Source organism: Drosophila santomea, chromosome 2L (genome assembly GCF_016746245.2).
Source record: "Drosophila santomea strain STO CAGO 1482 chromosome 2L, Prin_Dsan_1.1, whole genome shotgun sequence".
Taxonomy (NCBI): domain Eukaryota; kingdom Metazoa; phylum Arthropoda; class Insecta; order Diptera; family Drosophilidae; genus Drosophila; species Drosophila santomea.
In genome coordinates, this window is record NC_053016.2 from 10203902 (window position 1) to 10223342 (window position 19441).

Genomic DNA, 19441 nt, shown 5'->3' on the forward strand with positions numbered 1-19441 from the left:
GCCAAGTGCGATGAATACCAACTAACGCGGATTTTGTGAACAGCAACAGCTGATCGAGATAACTCCCGATACTGGAAATACTTTGGAATAAACTAAATTTCTAGTACTTAAAGGATGGGCTTCATATTTGGCGAGCACTAAGCTGTATTAAAGTACAGGGTACGAGGGTACTAGCTCTACAAAGATCTTATTAATCATTCACCAACTTAATTTGGAATTATTTTAAGGACAATAAAATATATCTTAAACTACTCAAGCTTCCATAAAAAAAAATGTAGTTTACTTAACTCGAAAATATTTTAATGGAATTTTTTGTTTCACAATGTTCAATGTTACAGTCTCAGACACCTTAAAAATATTATAATAACAAAACGTTTATATAAGAAATTCAAAATATTCACAGATTGATCCCACTGTAAAAATAATACCGATAGTATTTTCAATGGTATTTTAACCAGTGCGATGTGAGATAATACTACGGTGTTTCCCACGGTCACACAGGATAAAGCAACTTAAAATATTAGGCCTATCAAATAAGAAATATACAACGCAAAGCACGCAGAAATACATAAAATAACAATCAAAGTAAACCGACTAAGCCATGATAATGTAATCATGATCGTCCACAGTCAGTTCGGGCACTGTTTTGTTGACAGCATCAAGTATATTTTTTAAATTTCACGTGCTAAATTTACAAGAAATCCTACCACAATTGCTAAACGAATCGACGAGGGCGAGATAATCCCAATCCCATTCCCCGTACCAACGCGATGTCCAGGAGAGAAGCCAATCTGATGGCCTACGTGACGGCGGAGGAGCACCTGCTGAACCGCTACTCGCCGCTGGAAGGCGACGAGGTTGATGCGGAGGCTAGCGAAGCTCCAGGCGCCGCATCGGGCGTGGCTGAGGATCGGGAGCGTCTCACGGATCTGCCTGCATCCGGCACCAGATCTTCAGGAACGGGAGCAGATCTGGACCCTGCCGTGGACAGCATGCTGCACGCGATTTCCGACGACTTGGAAATCTACAGCCTTATCTCAAGTGGCAGTGGCTTCAAGGGCTGGCCGGAGGAGCACCCGTCTTCCAGTTTCGTCACCCAGACTGAACCCTTAATATTCGGACTTCGCCGGCAGATGATGGTGGCTGAAGAGGCCCCTCAAGCCCCGGAATGGGCCGGCTGCACGCCGGCGAAACGACCGTGCAGCAGCCACGAGGTCATCGAGATCAACGGTTTGTTCCATTAACCATAAATATAGAGGAATCACTCATTTCTCAAATATTAAACTCACATACCTTCCTTGTTTTTTAGACTCGCCCGAAGCTGTCCAGGATCCGAACATTGCACTTATGCAAACTGTAGTCAGCAGTCCCGGCGTCCTGCTGACCAATGGCAATGTTGACCAGTTCGACATGCTGTCCCACGAAAGTGATGAGGCTGAACATGATCAGGTGGCCGAGGAAGAAGAGCAGTGTGTGATCTATGAGCCCGTGGATGGAGAGAACATTTTCGTCTTAGCGGAAGAGCACTGCTGTGAAATCATAGTAGCTACCCAGGGAGTGGCATGCGAGCAGGAGTTCGCCAGGGCCATCCTGATGGCCGAAAACGGTACCGGAGCATTGCTGGGCTTGCTGCCCGAGGAAAGTGATGCGAATGAGTGTCTCAATGGGACTGCCTACATCGAGGAGGTCGTGGAAGATATGGGTGAGGGTGATGCACGTTTGGCGGATGAAAACAATGTGTACCTTAGTGATGCAGCGCTAGAACAGCCATTAGTGCATCAGGAACTTGTGGACGACGAGGCGCCCGATGAAAACGAGAACGCCACATTCTTAGACGACACTCCGATGGAGGAGGAACGCCCAGATATTTGTCAGGTGTATGATCACGAACTGGAGGACCACGACGATGAAGAATGCGAGGACGCAGTCATCCCGGAAGAACCAGACCAGCCTATAGACGTTATTGCATTACAGGGACAGGAGCCGCCGCCAAATAATCTGCAAAGAAAATTCCCTCGCGAACACAGCAGTCCCACGGAATTCCCAGTCAGCTCATCCTCCATGCCCAACGCCAGCGACCACTATGACTTTGAAGACGAGTTAACGGGCGCCCGCTCTCCATCCAAAGTGGCGCCGCTGAAGCGCAAGTATCCGCCGCTGATGAAGAATACTTTGCACGGAGAGGCTATGGATCGAAGACTGGCAAGCATCTGCCAGGCTCAACCGCAAATGAGTCCCGCCGAAAAAGTCTCCAATTGGGAAACGGCACCCAGGCAGGAGTGGGCCGCTGTCGAGGATGTGGAAAGCTTTGATGCCGCTTTCAACCAGTACGAGGCTGTAACGGCATCTCTCAAACAGCACAACTTTCCCGAATTCCGTGAAACACTGGCCCGGAACATGGAGAAGATCAGCCGTGACATTATGCAAACCTCAGACGAATCCACTCAAGAACTAGCCAGCTCCCAGTCGGCGGAGCGGCCTGTGCATCGTCGCTATTTGCACATCCTGCCCACCGAGGAGACAATTGTGCTAGATGACGATGACGACGATTGCTACGAGGTGGTGGGTATGGAAAAAGCCTCTGTCACCACTTTGATTCCCGAGGAAGAACTACAAGAGGATCAACAACCGGAGGAAGACGAGGTGGTGCTGCCAGGGGTCGACGACTTAAATAACACGGACTCCCACAACTATGAGCTTCGGAACCTTACTAAGGAAACCTCAACAGCGGACCTGGAGACTAGCGCGGTTACGCCAAAGGCACGTCCTACCGCTGCGAATTTGGAGTTGGTTGCATCCGTTTCCCAGGCTCAACCTCGTCCATCTGCTCTGGAAGGTGTCGCTGATCTTATGCAGCCGAACCTAAGCGACCGTAGGCCCTCAGAAGACCAACAATTAAGCAGCGCGGTTTTAGATGTTATGCGTCAGCAGGTGCAAACAATACAGCAGCAGCAATTTATGGAGCAAAAGATGAAGCAGCAGCCACAGATGTATCGCTACCAGGAACTCCCCCAGGCTCCCCAAGGTAAGACTTTATTTGTGTTTTATTTTATTTGCATTTATTCATTTTATTTGTAGAGGTGCAAATGGCAGCTAACCAGGGACCTTACGTCAACTGTCCAAATGATAGTATGTTTTACGAGCAGCAGGAATTCTGCAATTATCTGGGCCTCACTGAACTGTCCACAGCAAACGCCGTGGCTACCGCCATGAGGGAGCTAGCCAACAGCACTGTAGCTCGCCGATCGCTGCGGGTAAGACCGCAACAGCAACTAGATAGGATGCGTAGTGATGTGCGTGGCAAGCGACGCGAAAGGGAACGAGATAGGCAACAGGATAAGGACAAGAAAATACCACTGACCACCAGTAGTGAGCTAAGCACCGATAAAGAGGAACCGTCCCCACCTCAGACATCAGAATCCGTTTCAAGGATGGTGGGGGATGAAGATCTTCACTTCGACCCTCGATTGGCTACCGAGCATAAACGCAAGATGAATCACTTTTACAAAACATGTTTTGCGGAAAAGGAAGAATGGTCAACGAAGAAGTCGCCCAAAACCACCAACCTTCTAGCCACTTCCAAATCCTCAAAGGATGGAGAGATGTGTCCATCGCTCAAAGAACAGGAGACGCAATGTCCTCGATCCGTCATAGCTGGAGACGTTTACAAGAAACATGAGATAGACAAGGAGTCTGAGAACGGTCGTGCTCAGTCTGTTGAAGCGGCATTTACAAAGATCTTTGAGGCTGCCGCACCTGCCCAGTCCAAGTTGTTGGAGAGCATGCAGCAACGTTTGCGCCAGGCGCGTGAGACCAAGCCATCGATTTATATTATCAAGGCTACAAGCAATGCCTCGCCTCCGAATCCATCGCCTACCAGGCAGGAGTCTCGCATCTCACCGGCGCGCTTACACTCAACGGGCGGTTTTGGTGACGTAAGCGCACCGCGTCCATCACTTATTTCCCAGCCAGCGAAGAAAAGCCTTACAATAACCAGCCCTGCTAAGGATTCTCGGTCACCTGTCCCCTTACCAGTTGATACGCCCAAAAGACCAAACCATAGGAAAACCCATGGAGCCACCAAACCTGTGGCCGCGACCCAACGACGCCGCACTACCGTGGGAGTTGCCAGCCCCGGAAAGGAGGCTCGCGTCCGAGATTTGGTTACTCGCTCCACCACGCATCTTAATTCGAAGCTACTTCGTAACCGCAAGGTCAGCCTGCTTAAGAGCTACGCCCTATCGGATGAAATGGCTCAGGGACGATCGAAACGGATTGCTGGCGGAGCAGCACAAACCAGCAAAAAGGTACAAATGCCCAAGGCTGTACGGGCGGCGTTAAAGAGGCCGGATCAGGCAGATAAAAGTCTTCCTGAACAGCATCGTTTGCAGCAGCAGCAATTGGCTCCGCCAAACACTCCCCGAAAGACGAAAGGTGTCAAGGAGAATACAAATCCCACGACAAGTGCAACGAAGGCTAGTCGCCTGCCCAAGCGGACCAGGCGAGTACGAGCCAAGTCACTGCCCCCGACTATTGAAACGGTGACTGAACCGGTGTCAGCCGTTCCTAATGCCACTGTGTTGAGGCTCGCTAATTTGGCGCCAGAAGTTCCCAAAGCCTTTGCGCCTACACACAGCCACCTGGTCAGCTCCGCTGCCAAAGAAGCTGCAGATAAAACCCTGGTTTGTTCCCCGTCCGTCGCTCAATCGCCTTATGCACAGCCCGTGCTTATTTACCCGCCATCCCCAACAACACCGCCACCAAATACGGAGCTGCACCGCCCTCGCCAGCAAGCCGGAAAAATCAATCAGGCTGACCTAGTCCTGGCCACTCCCCCGGGCGGCCTGCTGCGGCTTAGTCAGGGATCCTCGACGCTAGCAAATCCACTTTCCGCCAAGCACGGTCAGGTTCTCTACATGTACTACGAGCTGGAACAGCTCATTGTGCTGCAGGAGAACTGCATTACCTTCTGGAAGTTCTCCAAAGTGTTCAACGTCCTGCATCAGCCCCGATATAATCCCTCCTTTGATGGTGTCCGAAAATCGCCCTCTCCGCAGCTGCCTCAACAACATCCGCGCGAGCCCAAAGACGGCGAGCAGGAGCTGGATGTTGGCCCGCGATGGGTTTACCTCGGAAGAGTGCGGCGCGTAACTTTAGGTGGGTTATGATCATTAAGAAACGTATATTTTAGGAAACTTTCTAGCCTCTGTGTTTTATCCATTACAGAGAAAGAGATCTTTACGCCCTTTGGCAGCCGCATTTGCGTGCACAATTCGACGCCGGTGTACCTTGAAATGCGGAGCAGGCCGCTGGACCATCACAAGAGGGAGGTGAAGCTCACCTCTCTCCATGTGAATGTGTACTACTTCTGCGAGGAGGAATTACGACCCCGTATGCACTCCGTGCACTTGGATGCCGTAAATTGGTGAGGTTGACTACAAAGCATGCATAAATTCTATGATTAAACCAACAACTTACGTTATTTAGCGAGTGGCCGCATGTCATATACACAACTATAGCGGACTCGCGTTACTTTGTTATGGCATGGCAGCAGGAACTGGTGATGGGCAAGCCGCGTTCGGGCATCTGCAAGTATTCACTGACGCCCACACTGGATACACTGGCCTCCATACGGGAGTTTAAGCAGTTGCGCCACGAGCTGCATCACATTGAGTGCCTTTCAGAGGATCGCCTTATCGGCTACGGACAGACGCTTATCACCGTCTGGGATCACCGCAGCGGGGACACTCTGATGAACTACGACTTGGGTCGCCCTCTGGGCCGGTGCCTGGCAGCTATGCACTATCCCAGCCTCGACATGGACCAAAGCAGCATGCTGGTCCTTTACCAGCTTCTCAAAGAACCAAACAAACCAGCTGAGGTGCATGTAATCGCCTGTGAGCTGTCCCATGCCACCCCCTCGCACCGCCTGCTGCAGGTACACCGCTTACCATCGCCGCAATTTGACGATACTACAGACGCAGTTAACACTGGGGATCACCTGATCGTCAAGTCTGCATCGAACGACGAGGCCTGGATAAGTGCCGCTGATCCTAGACAGCTCACCTATTTGGCGCCACAAATCAATGGAGCGCAGCGTTTTTATGCCCGCCACAAGTCCCAGGTGATCGAGATGTCCCCGCAATCCCTAACTGTAGATAGTATCGCCAATCACATGCTTAAATTGGCAGTCCAGCAGTCCCACTCGGCGTAGACCTGTGTCGGGAAACTTGACATGTGGAGAATCTCGTCGGAGAACAAAGTTTTTGTTTTTTTTCACCACAACCCTTGTTGAAAATCACCCAGAATACCCGATCTATAAATGTGCTTCTGGCTGTCAGCCCAAATATAGTTCAAATATACGAAACTATAATAAGTTGCGTGTTATACCCCGTAGTCCTAACAATCATCATCATCTAATAATATAAACATTTCGCTTTAATCTTAAGTAAGTCGGAGAATAGCCTTTATTATGCGCTATTTTGGAATAAGTGTTTTTGTTTCTTTTGTTCTTTTTATTTTTTCTAAGAGAAAAACAAAACTAGCCTAAGCTATCGTAGTTTTAGGCCTATGAATTCAACTGTTTAATTTCCTATTACGACTTCAGAAGTAAAAGTGTCATATTCTTAGTTAAATGGAAACACCAAAATGGAAAGAAATAAATGTCATTAAAAGGAAATCTATTAAAAATACAATGTGTTTGTTTCGTGGTATTAGAAATTGTATTACTTTACAAAATTAGTCGATTCACAGATATGTTTTTAATTTTGGCTTATAATACTTGAGCATTAGTTCCGAAAGTGCCTTTGGCTTTAACATCCGCTTTACATAAATCCAGATTTCGCCCAGTGGCTAACCTATCATTGGTTGGATCTTGATGTGGATGAGCTCGTCAACGAGAACTTCGTCTATCGGAAAATAAGGGAAAACTCCTGTTGGTACCAGGAATACTCACTCATAGGGAATCAAAAACAATTCCCATTAATTAAAAGTTTTGCCTTGGGTTTTCAATATAGTTCGTATATTTTAGACTAATTTTTGTATAATATCTAATCAATTTCAACTACTCTGTTGTCGATCAATTCCGACTCTCTATCCTATGAACTACTATCTTATTAAAACTAAGCATTATTTACTATTTTGTTAGTCTCTAAGTTCTAAACTTTTATATACAGAAGTTTCACTTACATATAAAAAGTAAAATCCATCGAAAAAATTGTGGGGTGGACCAAATATACAATTAGAATGAACGCGAATGCGATGCTATTCGGATATAATATTGCCACTAGGAAGCCAATTGCCTGCCTGAGAACCAACCACGAAATGCAAAGATCCTTTAACTGAGTTCAAAAACTCGTGGCATTAAATCGTTCTTACATGTCTAGTAAAGTACAGAAAATTCCAATTTAGTTACGATCGCTTACTGTACATTTTACGAATATAGAAAATATATATATCTATTTTGGCGAGAACCATTTCAAGGCGTTAAAAGCCCCAAATGAATAGTTAACGCTGAGGGCGCTCCAGCAGACGTAGCAGTCCACTACAATTCTTTGTCTGGTTTCTGTGCTACCGATGCAGTTTGGTTTTGGCGCTGCTCCTTGGCCAGTTGCCAGCGCTTGAATTCCACCATCTGCATGACGCGAACACGCAGAGGCTGTTTCCGTCGCTGCATAACCGCCGACAGCTTGCCGAACTCCATGCTGTACATGAAGACGACTGGAATGAGCACGTCGTCCTTGCCGTCGCCAGACATTGCGAACATCGGCTGCGTCTCACCGGAAGAGCCCGGAACATTATCACAGACAATCAGCGCTGCTGCCCCCACCTTCTGGGCCAGTCGCGCTTTGCTCACGAACGTGCAATCACCGCGCTCGGCCACCAGGACCTTTCCCTTCGCCTCTTCGGCATTCTCTAGGGTCTCATCGCAGGCCCGTAGCGGCTTGGCTAGTATCAAGTCCCCTTGGACGAACTGATCGCCAGTTAACTCCGGGCTAAAGTGCGAGGGCCCGGCCATCAGGGCGATCCAATCCTGTGGCTTCTCGTCAGTGGCATAGGCTACGGCCTGGAAACGAGAGATACATTTTAAATATTAGTATGATGCTTCCATTTAAAATGACGCATACAAACCTGCAGTTGCGCAAGCTGATTTATGCTTTGCATCTTGGTCAGCTCAAGCATCTCCTGCATAAATTGCAGACCCATTTCGCCCTCCTCGTGACTTTTTGCCTGAATAAAGTCAAATTCACATTATTTTGTTGTACGATATGTGTGATGATGATGAGAAGGAAGAGGAGGTAGCGGAAGATCGAGGAAACTGGTGGCGCAAAAGGTAACCAACCAGAGTGTCAAACGAAATGCAAACGAAACCAAAAAGCAGAACAGAAAAAAACTTACATTATAGAAACTATGAAACAGTCGCACCTTGCCTTGACTGCGGTCGCCTACCGAAACCATGGTAATGCCCATGTCGTAAACAGCTCGCAGATGATCTGCATTGCTTGCCTGAAAATCCAGGGCGCTGAGTCGCTTTCCCGCTGTGGTGCGAGGGCACGAGCCCGTAATGAAGTTGCGCAGTGGCTTGCGTACTTTTTCAGGAAAAAGCTTATTTGAACTGGGGCAGGTGCGCATGAAGTCGAGTACGTTGTGTTCGTCCGTCTGGCGAAAGCCTGTAAGAGAAACCAAAAATTAATCAGACTTCCGTTTTCCACAAACGTTTTAAAACATTCTTAACTATCAATACATCAATATTAGCCCATAGATAAAATAGACTGTTGAAAACAATCAATTGATACCTATCAAGAGCTATTTCTTCTGATAGAATTACTGATAGCGCTGCGGAGATTACGTAAAACAAATTAAAAACGCAAAAGTACTTACTAAACGTGGCATTCCCTAGTTGGGCAATAGAGAGCGGCAGCAGGTGAGCTTCGGTCGTGAAGACGAACTCATCGACGTTTATGATCAGATCCTGGGGATCGGAAAACAAGAGGTAGAGGTACTTGATCGTCTCGGAGAGCACGAACGAGTCCATGCGATCCTCGTGCTTGCCAGTCCGCACATCATTGACAGCCGCATAGCCGCAAGATACCTTAGCATACTGCTGGAGTGTTTTCAGAGCCTTCTTTCCAACCTGCAGGTAATGATGATCGCCAGTGGCGCGGTACAGGAAGTAAGTGGACTCTATAAATTCTGGTCGCAGGGGATGCTGTCCCCAATGTATTTGGAAGTCTACGGTAAATGCTTCTGGAATGAAGGTGTGCATCTGCATAACCTGCAAATAAGATAAAATAGGTTTGTAATAAAATGCGATAAGCGGATTTGAAAAGGATAAACCATACCTGATAGAGCATCTCGTGTGTCTGCACAGCTGGTTTCAGGTCGCCAGAAAGCACCTGCAGACCCGGCCAGAATGCCAGGAGCGAGTCCATAAAGTTTTTGGACTTAGCATGTGGCCTGTGCATGAGCACGTCGAGTAGCATGGGTCCTTCACTGACGTACTTCATTACCGCGTTGTAGTGGCGATTAAAGCGGGCGAGGTACTTGTCGTCCCCCAGTAGGACGTAGGACTTGAAGAGGTACTCATAGTAACTGTCTATGCCCGCTCCGACTCCGGAGTCCCGACGGACCCAATCGCCAGAATGAACGTTGAGCACCGTGCCCATGAGATCGGAGCCACGGTGCCTTAGCTTCCACAGCGCGTCCATGGCGGCGTGGGCTCGCACCTCGAAAATGGGATCGCCGGTAAGCCGCGACAGAGCCGCAAATTCCAGAAGAATGGTACCAGCACATGCGGTACACGTTTCACGGGACTTCTTTAGCATCGGATCCTTCATACCCAGACGTAGATTAACCCGCGCATGCGGAATGCCCGTGGATGTGTTGAACGCCGGTAGCAATCGGTAGCCCAGCTCGCGAGACATCTCCAGCAGTTCGCCCTTGTACCAATGCATCGTGTCCGCATGCTTTTGCAGATACTCTGCCAGAATGTGCGCCGACAGCAGGCCACCGACCATTCGAATGTTCGTCTCAAACACCGACACAATAATATCGCTGTCGAATTGAACGTCGCGGATAACTAGCTTCACCGCGTGTTCAAACTCTGCGAAATCACCTAGCAGCACCAGGGTGTCCAGAGTATCTACCAGAGTCATGGAAAAGCTAGAAAATAAACCATATCAATGTAAACGCCAGACCCGAGTTTCTTTAACTCACTTTCCGAGAATGTCGTCCATGTCGCCACGCGATGGCGTCACTCCTCGGTAACGTCCTTTGCAGGAGAGCGGCATTAGCTCATCAGCTGGATAGGCGTTCTGCATGTAGGCGTTATATGCATGATAAAACATAGCGCGAGCTTCTTCCCTGAAATGAAACAGAACATGTTGCACACAAGTCAGCTTCTTTGTGATTGTTCAGAACAACTTTTAAACATAAGCGTTTAAATATTCCCATTTATATAAGAGTCATGGATATACAATACAAGCACCACATTAAATTTATAACCATTTATGATCACCAACGAGTTATGCTAATTAGACCTCCAGTTTCTGGTGCATATATGGGTTAGATTTAAATAAGTTGCATTGATCCTCCAAAAACCCAAATTCCGTTTGAATATAAAAAGTGTTATAAAACCGAATCTTTCGTCGTTTGCTAAGAAATAATAGCCGGCAGAAGTTGGAACCTTATCTAGCTCAGCTAGACTTACCGGAGTTCCGCCCGCTCCTTGTTGGACATGTTCTGCGTGGGCATGGTGGTCTCGGTGCTAAGTACGCAGGCAACTACGATGCACAGGGCCACCAGGAAGATGAGCATTAGCCGCTGGACACGGACGAAGGATTCGGAGGATGTGGCGGACATGGTGCTGGCTATCTGGAGACTACCAATGGCTGTGGTGGTGGCCGTGGCGCTGGAGGTTGTGCTGGTGACGGCGGATAGCTCTGTCTTTCGGTTTCGGCCGCCAGACTTGCCGCTCGAGTCGTTGTGACGTTGACCTTCACTTTGAACGTGTGGTGATGAAACCAATGTTTCGATGTTTCTCTGCGCCGCTTCTTTGTTGACTCCGCTTTGGGTCCGTGGTCCGCTTGATTTGGCTCTGTAGCCTAATTGAAACAGCCAACTCATAATTAGCTTATAATTTAACACACAATTTTGCTCGACTGAAATTAGGCTCACCTGTGCCCGAAATGTCGACCTAATTTTTTGTTGCTTTTCGCCCGGTTTTCACGGGCACTAGAAGATCGGGTTTCTCTGGATAAAACTCAAGCGCGGTGCTTCTACGGCATCTGCAATTGCACATTTATCCTCCCGACGACCACGACGACTGCGACATACATTGTGACTATTTATAATCTCGTTTGGAATATGTTTTCTGCTCCAATAACAAAACACCACGACTGCAAACCGAGCGTCAGAATCGTAAGGTTACTACTGCCAGCCGATCGGTGGGGCATTACGATTCGCTATTATATATCCAGCTGAGTCTGGTTTTATAGCTCTCCGCGCTGCTGTGCTGGCAATTATCAGATCGCTGCTTATCAACGATGAACTCAAGATTCCTTAATTTTATCATGAAAAAAAGTGATTGCACCCTTTGTGTGACCAGGTGTGAACGAGCGGAAGAGTGTGGCCCTCCACCATTAAATTATTATTGTTGGAATACCTTAAATTTAATGTTGTTAATGCTTTAAATTACATGAATTATTTTATTATTATTCTCCTAATTGTTTATAACAATTATATTTATTTATTATATTTTATCATTGCACAGCACTGGCATTTGGTATATTTCAACTGCCTTTTGGGATTCTTTTCTAAAACGTATTGGTGTGCTTTAACGGTCCTTTTACGGTCACACTGCAACCCAGACGAAAAAAGACGCGAAAAGATGCAGAGAATATAAACAACGGTGAGATAATAATTAAACAAAATGCCACACGACATAATTTTTGAGTGACTAACATGATGGAGTAAAAAACGGAGAAATTACTTTCTATGTAGCCCAGAGAAAAGTTGAGACTGTGGGCAGGTGCGAGTGTGTGCGTAGCTGAAACGGCTACTTCAGGCACAAAGGGTGAAAAAAAAAAGCGAAACCAGAAGTTTCGGTGGCTTCATAATACCAAGAACTAGAAACCCCTGTTATTACCCTATCATCACCCGGATCATAGCCTCAAATTGTTGCCCTTGGCAACATCTTCAGCTGCACTACATGCACGTATGTACGTACATATGTACTCACACACACACACTCACTTGAGATGAGTTTTCCCAAGGTAAAAAGGAGGCGAAAAGCTATGAATGAATTATGTGAGTGGGCGGAACGGCTCGGAAATCTCCATTTTGGTGAATGATTCTGCCAGCGGGAAGCAGGGAGTCTCGGCTAATTGGCCTTTTTGCTGCCAGCCCGACTCATTAGCGGCTTTTCACATGTCACCAGGTGCTGCAATTGTATGCGTATGCGTGTGTGTGCCCGCGCGTATGTATCGTATGTACATTATGTATCCGCACTATATACCCAGTTAAACGGTTGTTTCTCGCCCTGTCTTGAGCTCGGATTCCATGACAGATTATGCAACCCACTCTATCTCCCTCTCTTTCGGGCTGCTCCGATTCTTTGGCTCAACGAAAATGGCATTTAAATTAATGGAAAAATATACATAGCTAACCTGCCATATCAGCGGATTGGTGTTATTTATTGGTAACACTTCAATTTGGCAACTTTTTTCTCGCTCTACGGGGCGAACGTACATATGTACATATATAATTTAATTATGGTCTTAGATTCGTGGCACTTTTTTTTAGCCATATTTTTGCATGTGTATGCTCTTTTTTTTCTGTCTGCGTGCTGGGCTATTTTTGTATCGGTTTTTCGTTATTTTTTGTTTGCATTTGTTTTGGCCAGATATCTACATACGTGTGCGTTGAATATTTGCCATCAACAGTCATATTTACTTTGCGAATCAAGCTCTTTGAAACTTGAGATTAATTCGAATACCCCTGCAACCATCCATCTTGATCACTTTTGCAAATTGCCGGCTTATCATATTTATGGGCTCATTTGGTCTTATCAGCTTTTCCCAACAGCTGGCCACTAACCGTTGTCAATTTATCAACAAATAGAAAAGCTTTACGCCTTCCATATTCCATTTACATACATATAATCGACGTGGCATCGGGTCAGTCACTCGAGACATGGGCTATATTTATATTATACAATGAACAACTTTATAGTTCTCGAGTCTTTTTATCCCAAACCTATTGAGTAATAATCTTGGCAACTGAAGTATAGTATATATTATTCGTAATTGCTTTGTTGGTGCAGGTTGCGGTTGCTGGGCGGCAATTCATTCGATATATTTGTTTATAAACAAATGCAAGGCGGCGGCATTAAGGAAAATTAAGATATATGCTAAATTATAATGGCCACTTGCTGATTCACAGCGATGCCTATTACGATTGTTTTCCTGACCATTTATTTCAATAAAACTTGACGACTGCTTCAAGACCTATAAAACCGAGGTCTTAAACAATAGAAACGCATACAGAGAGCAAACCAGCAAAAGCATGTCATAATATCATAATTTATATTAAAAACAAAAAGTTTAATCAAAAATGTTATTATGACTGGTTTTTTTAAGTGTTTGCATTAAAAGTTCTAAAGTATAATCACTTTTTATAATATGGTTCACATATATAGGGTGTTTTTTTTAGAGGTATAGAACTTTAAATTGCAATAAAACAACGATGGATTATTCGATTGACATGAATTTTATTGACATGAAAGATAATCTTGTGGCATTACATTTTAAATATGATTTCTGGCATATGACCGCCACGGCTGGCTCGGATGTAGTCCAATCTGGACGTCCAATTTGCAATGACTTTTTCCAACATTTGGCCGTATATCGGCAATAATACGGCGAATGTTGTCTTCCAAATGGTTTAGCGTTTGTGGCTTATCCGCATAGACCAATGACTTTACATAGCCCCACAAAAAGTAGTCTAGCGGTGTTAAATCACAAGATCTTGGAGGCTTATGAAAAATCGGGAACAACAGCAATCTCGTTTTGGGCCCATTCGACGAATCTACGCCTTGCTTGATGATCGTTTGGTTTCAATTCTTGCACGAGTTGGATTTTGTAAGCACGCATGACGAATTGCCAAACCAAACTGAGAATAAATCACTTGACAGCTGTTAAATCGGTCGCCATCTTGAACAGTAATGCCAACTTAAAGTTCTATACCTCTAAAAAAAACACCCGTTAGTAGTTCCTAGCATGTCTTAAAGTTCTTAATCTTCATTGCGTGCGAATGGAAATCTGGCGTTGGGGAAGAGGCAACTCCTTCACATCCAGACGGACACCATCATAATGCATTATTTAAAAAGAATACTACAAAAGTTCCCTCACTTTATGGTTTCACACATTTTCTGTGCGTCGCCATTTGGACACGCAACTGGACTGTGCGTCCTCCGCCTCCTTTAGACCACTGTTTTATTTATATTATTTACCTAACTTATTGATTTTGTTCATTCCACGGTCCTGCTTTTTCCCTCTCCCGCTGAAATGAGAGTTGCGACACAATTTTTGGGCTTCCGAAGGGTAAAAGCAAAATCAATAATGACCCAAAACCCGAATTAGTCCAATTTAGTGTCCAGACATCCACAAACTGCAGGATGGGCATAACAAAAATATGATATTATTAATTTAGTAATCAATAATACTCTCAAAATACTCTTATCTTCCCACCTTACAGGTGTACTATGCGACCGTACAAATATTTGAGATTACATACTGAAAAATGGAAGCAATATCGAAGATTTCCCTGATATTGTGTGCCCTGTTTGTCGTGGTCAACGCCGCTGTGGCCGTCAGTGGTGAAAGTCAGCACTGTCAGGCCACTTACAGCAGTGCCGAGGCGTACCTGGCCCAAAGCCCGCAGCAACATCGTCCACAGATCAGGCCCCGGACAAGGACCTGGCAGGAGCACGAGTTCTCACTGCTGGGCTACAAGTTCCACCTGCCGTTCGTCGGCCATGCCGTCGACTCGGATCTAGATGATAGTGACAGTGATGAGGGTCTGTGGCTGGATGCGGCGGACGCCGGATCAGAGAGCATAGAGGTGGAGGAGCATGAACTTCCTTCGGTCGGTCACGTCGATACCTCGGGCAATGTTTTTAAGCTTAGTTGCGAGCATGTGGACCTGAGGCGAGTTAACCAGGAGTTGCTCTCCCAGCGAAGCTCGCACATTAACTACAACCAGCTAATGCTGTCCCATGTGCCTGCGGACCTCAATAATCCCCTGAAGCTGCCGCAGCTCGAAAGTGTGAGGGAATTCACCTGGCAGAGTAGTGACCTTAAAGACGATTCGCTCAGGGAACTCTTCACCCGCCAGCCGCACTCCTTTGAGTATATGGAACGGCTGAATCTCATTGAGAATCGTCTGGAGTGCCTTCATTGGGCCATTCCGCTGGCCGTGCGTCGCTTGAAAGTACTTAAAATGAGCGGTAATCGACTGAGCAATTGCAGTCTGATAAACCTGCAGCATATGAAGCAACTGCAGGAGCTGCACTTGGACAGAAGTGAACTGACTTTCTTACCGCAGCGCTTCCTGGGCGAGCTTAGCGAATTGCGCATGCTGAACCTCAGCCAGAATTTGTTGACGGAGCTTCCACGGGATATATTTGTGGGAGCCCTGAAGCTGGAGCGGCTATATATATCCGGAAACCAGCTGAGCGTGCTGCCATTTATGCTCTTCCAAACGGCAGCCGATCTCCAAGTGCTGGACCTGAGTGACAACCGCCTTCTTTCCTTCCCGGACAACTTCTTTGCCCGCAACGGCCAGCTTCGTCAGCTGCACTTGCAGCGAAATCAGCTAAAGTCCATCGGCAAGCACAGTCTGTACAGTCTGCGCGAGCTGCGGCATTTGGATCTTAGCCAAAATTCTCTGTCCGTCATCGATCGAAAGGCGTTCGAGTCTCTGGATCACCTGCTCGCCTTGAACGTATCCGGCAACAACCTGACCCTGCTGTCATCCATCATCTTCCAGTCGCTGCATGCCCTCAGGCAGTTGGATCTCAGTCGGAACCAGTTCAAGCAGCTGCCCAGTGGCCTGTTTCAGAGACAGCGCTCCCTGGTGCTGCTACGCATTGATGAGACGCCCATAGAGCAGTTCACCAACTGGATATCGCGTTATGATGAGTCTCTTGTGGATCCGCAAGTGCTCCATCGCTTGCGTTACCTTTCCCTGCAGCAGAATCGGAAACTAACTCATTTACCCGCCACCTTGTTCGCCAATACTCCAAATATAAGGGAGCTGCTGCTGGCCGAGAACGGATTGCTGCAGCTGCCCACACAGATCTCAGGGCTGTCGCGATTGCAGCGACTCAGTGTACGTGGAAATAGCTTGGGATCGCTGCCCGAAAATATCAAAGAGCTCAGACAGCTGCACTACCTAAATATATTGGGCAACGAGTATCAGTGCGACTGCAGCATGTATTGGCTAACTGCGTGGCTGGCTAATACCAGCACAAGCCTGCGCCACCAACTGCCCCATGCACAGAATAACAGCAATGGCAGTTCCAGCCAGACGCCACTGGACTCATACGAGAGTATCGACCACCAAATAGATGCGCTCAAGTGTCAGTATGGTTATCCCGGCGATATGCTCCGCGTGCTAAGCAATCTCAACTGCTCGGTGCCCTCGGTGGTGCAGTTCTCCGAGCCAAAGATGCACCTGCTTCTCTCCACCGCCAAGCTTGAGTGCCAGATATCAGGGAGTCCAGTGCCGGACATCATCTGGGTGAGTCCTTGTTAGTGTAGCCATTATTAATTGTAAAATAGTAGCCGTAAAATAAGTATAACTAAGTATAAATGGATATTTTTAGGTATCGTTTATGATATTAGTATTTATAATGCCCTTCTCATGGAAACCAGTTTATCATTTAGCCTTCCTAGAGGTGACTAAATGCATTGACCTTCCATAACCTTTTTATGAGGCAGAGAGTTAATCGTTTACCCTTCATCAGGTTACTCCCCGCAATAAGATCTTACGCCACCATGCTGACCCTGACAAGCGACCGATCATCATCGACAGCAAGGAGGATGCACACCAGCCACCGAGCGCCCAGGAGCTAGCTGCTCTGATGGACGAAAGTTACATCCAGTCGTTGAACTGGACACGTCAGAATAGCCTAGTGGATAGACGTGTGGTGCTGGTGGAGAACGGATCGCTGTTGGTGCACAATATTTCGAGAATTGACAGTGGGCTTTACACTTGTTATGCCTTCAATGTGATGGGCAAAGCCTCGGCAGGATTACGGTGAGACTAAATAGTTAATATTATTTTTAAAGACTTATTAAAAGGGTTTTCCGCTTTCCCACAGACTGTACATCGATCCCATTGTGTTCTACCGAGTTAAAATCGGTAGCATACTGTTTGGCACGGCACTGGCTACCGCATTTTTACTGCTAACCCTGATGGTGCAGGGATTGAGGAGCTGCCTGTCTCGCTGGGAGATCTGTAACCGCTTCTATTGCTGTATCAATCGGAAGAAGAAGTCACCGCGCAAACGCCAAATATACGCTATGCTCGATAGCATCGAGACCTATAAGAGCCAGCAATTGGAGAGGCTGAGAGAGAACTACACCCAGCAGGTGCACCGCATCCGGGAGAACTGCGCCCAGCAGGTGGAGTGGATCCAGAGCAGCTACACCAGTCAAGCCAAGCATATTCGCGAGTTCCGCGATATAGGCTCGAATCACCTTACCACGCTGAAGGACCAATACTACGATCAGGTGAAGAAGGTGCGCGACTACTCCACAGGCCAGTTGAGCTGGGTGCGGGAAAACTACGTCTTCCAGAGGAACAAAATCCGGAAGTTTAGTGCGCATCAGGTATTGCGCCTTCGCGAGGGATACAAGTACCAACAGCAGACGCTGAACAAGGTGCTGGAGAACCTTCCTAGTTTCTACTTCGAGAACTGTCGTGGACGATGTGAGGAGGACATTGCCGAGGGTAAAATATTGCCAAAACACTTTTAAGACGTATTTATATATATTTAATATTTTTTTTTTATCAGACATAGACTGCTACTTCAAAGGCCAAATGGACTTTGGTGGCTCCAAGGAGCTGCACATACAAAAAATCAAAGCGCGCCTAGCTGACAATTACTCAGCCAGCAAGGCGTCGCTTTACTATACCCCACCAGACGATGATTTGCTGCACAGTTCGCCACTTAATCTGCAGACGTCGCCCATCCACATCAACTACATTGATGAGAATCTAGACCAGCAAAAGCAGTTGGAGCACGATTTTAAAATGGAACCTCAGCTATTGCTTTACAATGCTCCCATGCTCTATATGAATCCCGAAGGCGCCAGCAGCAGTGGTCAGGCGGCGGCTTTGGCGGCAGCAGGAGCTCTATCGCAGTTCATAAGCGTGGAGGACAATAATCAAGAGCAGGAGATGCAGCCGCTAAGGAAGATCAGTGCTAAGCCACTTGGTGTGCCCGAACTGAAGGACTTGAACGATGTAAAGAGCTCAAAGTCTTGCCCGGCCATTTATAAGGTTTCCAAACAGCGCGATGGTAGCACTCTCCATGAGCTGCAGAAGGAGGGCGAAGCACCCTACCAAATGCTTCGCCTAAATCCCGTGGAGACCACTTCGCTGGCCTCCTCCGTTGCACCTGCGATGCAGGCGAGGACGGAAAAGCTGAACATTATCCTGGACGAATGTGGCGCGGCGTCGTTGTGCAAACCGGAGCCGGAGGCCGGTGAAGGAAATAGTGAGACTCCACCATCCGAGTCCAGTTGTGAGTCCAACAGCATGGCCGCTAGTTGCGGCGATGTATGCCAGGTCAGCAGCAAGCTGGCAAACGCCGCCTCATTATCATCAACTGCAACCAAGCCTAAACATGCCAGCACTTAGAGATTTTTTAAAATTTAAAATTAGTAATTGTACTGAAAAGTAGCGAAGATATAAACTGTATAGAAGTACATGAATCAAACACACATCTGCGAATGAAATTAATGTTAATGGTTACGCTATAATGGTAAGGCAGACAACAATAATTAAATGTAGAGTTAATTAGCAAAACACATGAATTCAAGTGCTGAACATTAGGAAATATCAGAACAAGTCGTATGACACAAGTTCTACCGACAGATGATCAAAAACCAAGCTTAAAGAATTTAAAAATGAGATCAATTCACACCTGGAATCTATAGCTAAGGTATCACGTCAATAATACTTGAAAAGAGCCCCCATTTGTGATTTCATTACTTAACGAATGTAAAGCATCAAAACTGTCAAGTGCAAGGCGTATTTTAAAGTGAAACTGACAAATTTTAATTGAACTGTATGAAAATAAAAACGTATATAACAAATAAACCTTTAGCATATATCAATTGGCGAATTCTGGCTTCCAAGCTTACCAAAAGCG

The 19441-nt window shown here is 46.7% G+C and overlaps 3 protein-coding genes across 4 annotated transcripts; 2 read left to right on the forward strand and 1 right to left on the reverse strand.

The window, feature by feature from the left end:
• The first annotated feature begins 517 nt into the window (after window positions 1-517).
• LOC120443856 lies at window positions 518-6376 on the forward strand. Its single transcript, XM_039623218.2, has 5 exons — window positions 518-1230; window positions 1310-3025; window positions 3079-5157; window positions 5227-5425; window positions 5488-6376. The coding sequence occupies exons 1-5, from the start codon at window positions 771-773 to the stop codon at window positions 6212-6214; spliced, it is 5181 nt and encodes a 1726-aa protein (XP_039479152.1). The 5' UTR covers window positions 518-770; the 3' UTR covers window positions 6215-6376.
• A 623-nt stretch (window positions 6377-6999) lies between these two features.
• Window positions 7000-11604, reverse strand: LOC120443857 (ER degradation-enhancing alpha-mannosidase-like protein 3). 2 transcript variants are annotated; one of them, XM_039623222.2, is made up of 8 exons: window positions 11176-11604; window positions 10709-11102; window positions 10216-10362; window positions 9342-10161; window positions 8881-9274; window positions 8425-8669; window positions 8131-8229; window positions 7000-8065 (listed from the first exon to the last, which is right to left on the reverse strand). In XM_039623222.2, the coding sequence occupies exons 2-8, from the start codon at window positions 10858-10860 to the stop codon at window positions 7544-7546; spliced, it is 2379 nt and encodes a 792-aa protein (XP_039479156.1). In that variant the 5' UTR covers window positions 10861-11102; window positions 11176-11604; the 3' UTR covers window positions 7000-7543. The 2 variants fall into 2 exon arrangements, with proteins under 2 accessions (XP_039479156.1, XP_039479153.1); XM_039623219.2 differs by having other exon boundaries at window positions 8398-8669; window positions 11176-11603.
• Window positions 11605-11812: 208 nt separating this feature from the next.
• On the forward strand, window positions 11813-19389 carry LOC120444074. The gene is made up of 5 exons (XM_039623592.2): window positions 11813-11908; window positions 14755-16800; window positions 17027-17319; window positions 17384-18015; window positions 18080-19389. The coding sequence occupies exons 2-5, from the start codon at window positions 14800-14802 to the stop codon at window positions 18925-18927; spliced, it is 3774 nt and encodes a 1257-aa protein (XP_039479526.1). The 5' UTR covers window positions 11813-11908; window positions 14755-14799; the 3' UTR covers window positions 18928-19389.
• Window positions 19390-19441: the final 52 nt, after the last annotated feature.

Coding starts and splice junctions, on each gene's coding strand:
- LOC120444074 (XM_039623592.2), top strand. CDS start 14,800: ATGGAAGCAATATCGAAGATTTCCCTGATATTGTGTGCCCTGTTTGTC. Junction 17,320..17,383: donor AAAGCCTCGGCAGGATTACG/GTGAGACTAAAT, acceptor GCTTTCCCACAG/ACTGTACATCGATCCCATTG. Junction 18,016..18,079: donor TGAGGAGGACATTGCCGAGG/GTAAAATATTGC, acceptor TTTTTTTATCAG/ACATAGACTGCTACTTCAAA.
- LOC120443856 (XM_039623218.2), top strand. CDS start 771: ATGTCCAGGAGAGAAGCCAATCTGATGGCCTACGTGACGGCGGAGGAG. Junction 1,231..1,309: donor CGAGGTCATCGAGATCAACG/GTTTGTTCCATT, acceptor CTTGTTTTTTAG/ACTCGCCCGAAGCTGTCCAG. Junction 5,158..5,226: donor AGTGCGGCGCGTAACTTTAG/GTGGGTTATGAT, acceptor TATCCATTACAG/AGAAAGAGATCTTTACGCCC.
- LOC120443857 (XM_039623219.2), bottom strand. CDS start 10,860: ATGTCCGCCACATCCTCCGAATCCTTCGTCCGTGTCCAGCGGCTAATG. Junction 10,363..10,708: donor AAGGAGCGGGCGGAACTCCG/GTAAGTCTAGCT, acceptor GTTTCATTTCAG/GGAAGAAGCTCGCGCTATGT. Junction 8,670..8,880: donor ACTAGGGAATGCCACGTTTA/GTAAGTACTTTT, acceptor TTTCTCTTACAG/GCTTTCGCCAGACGGACGAA.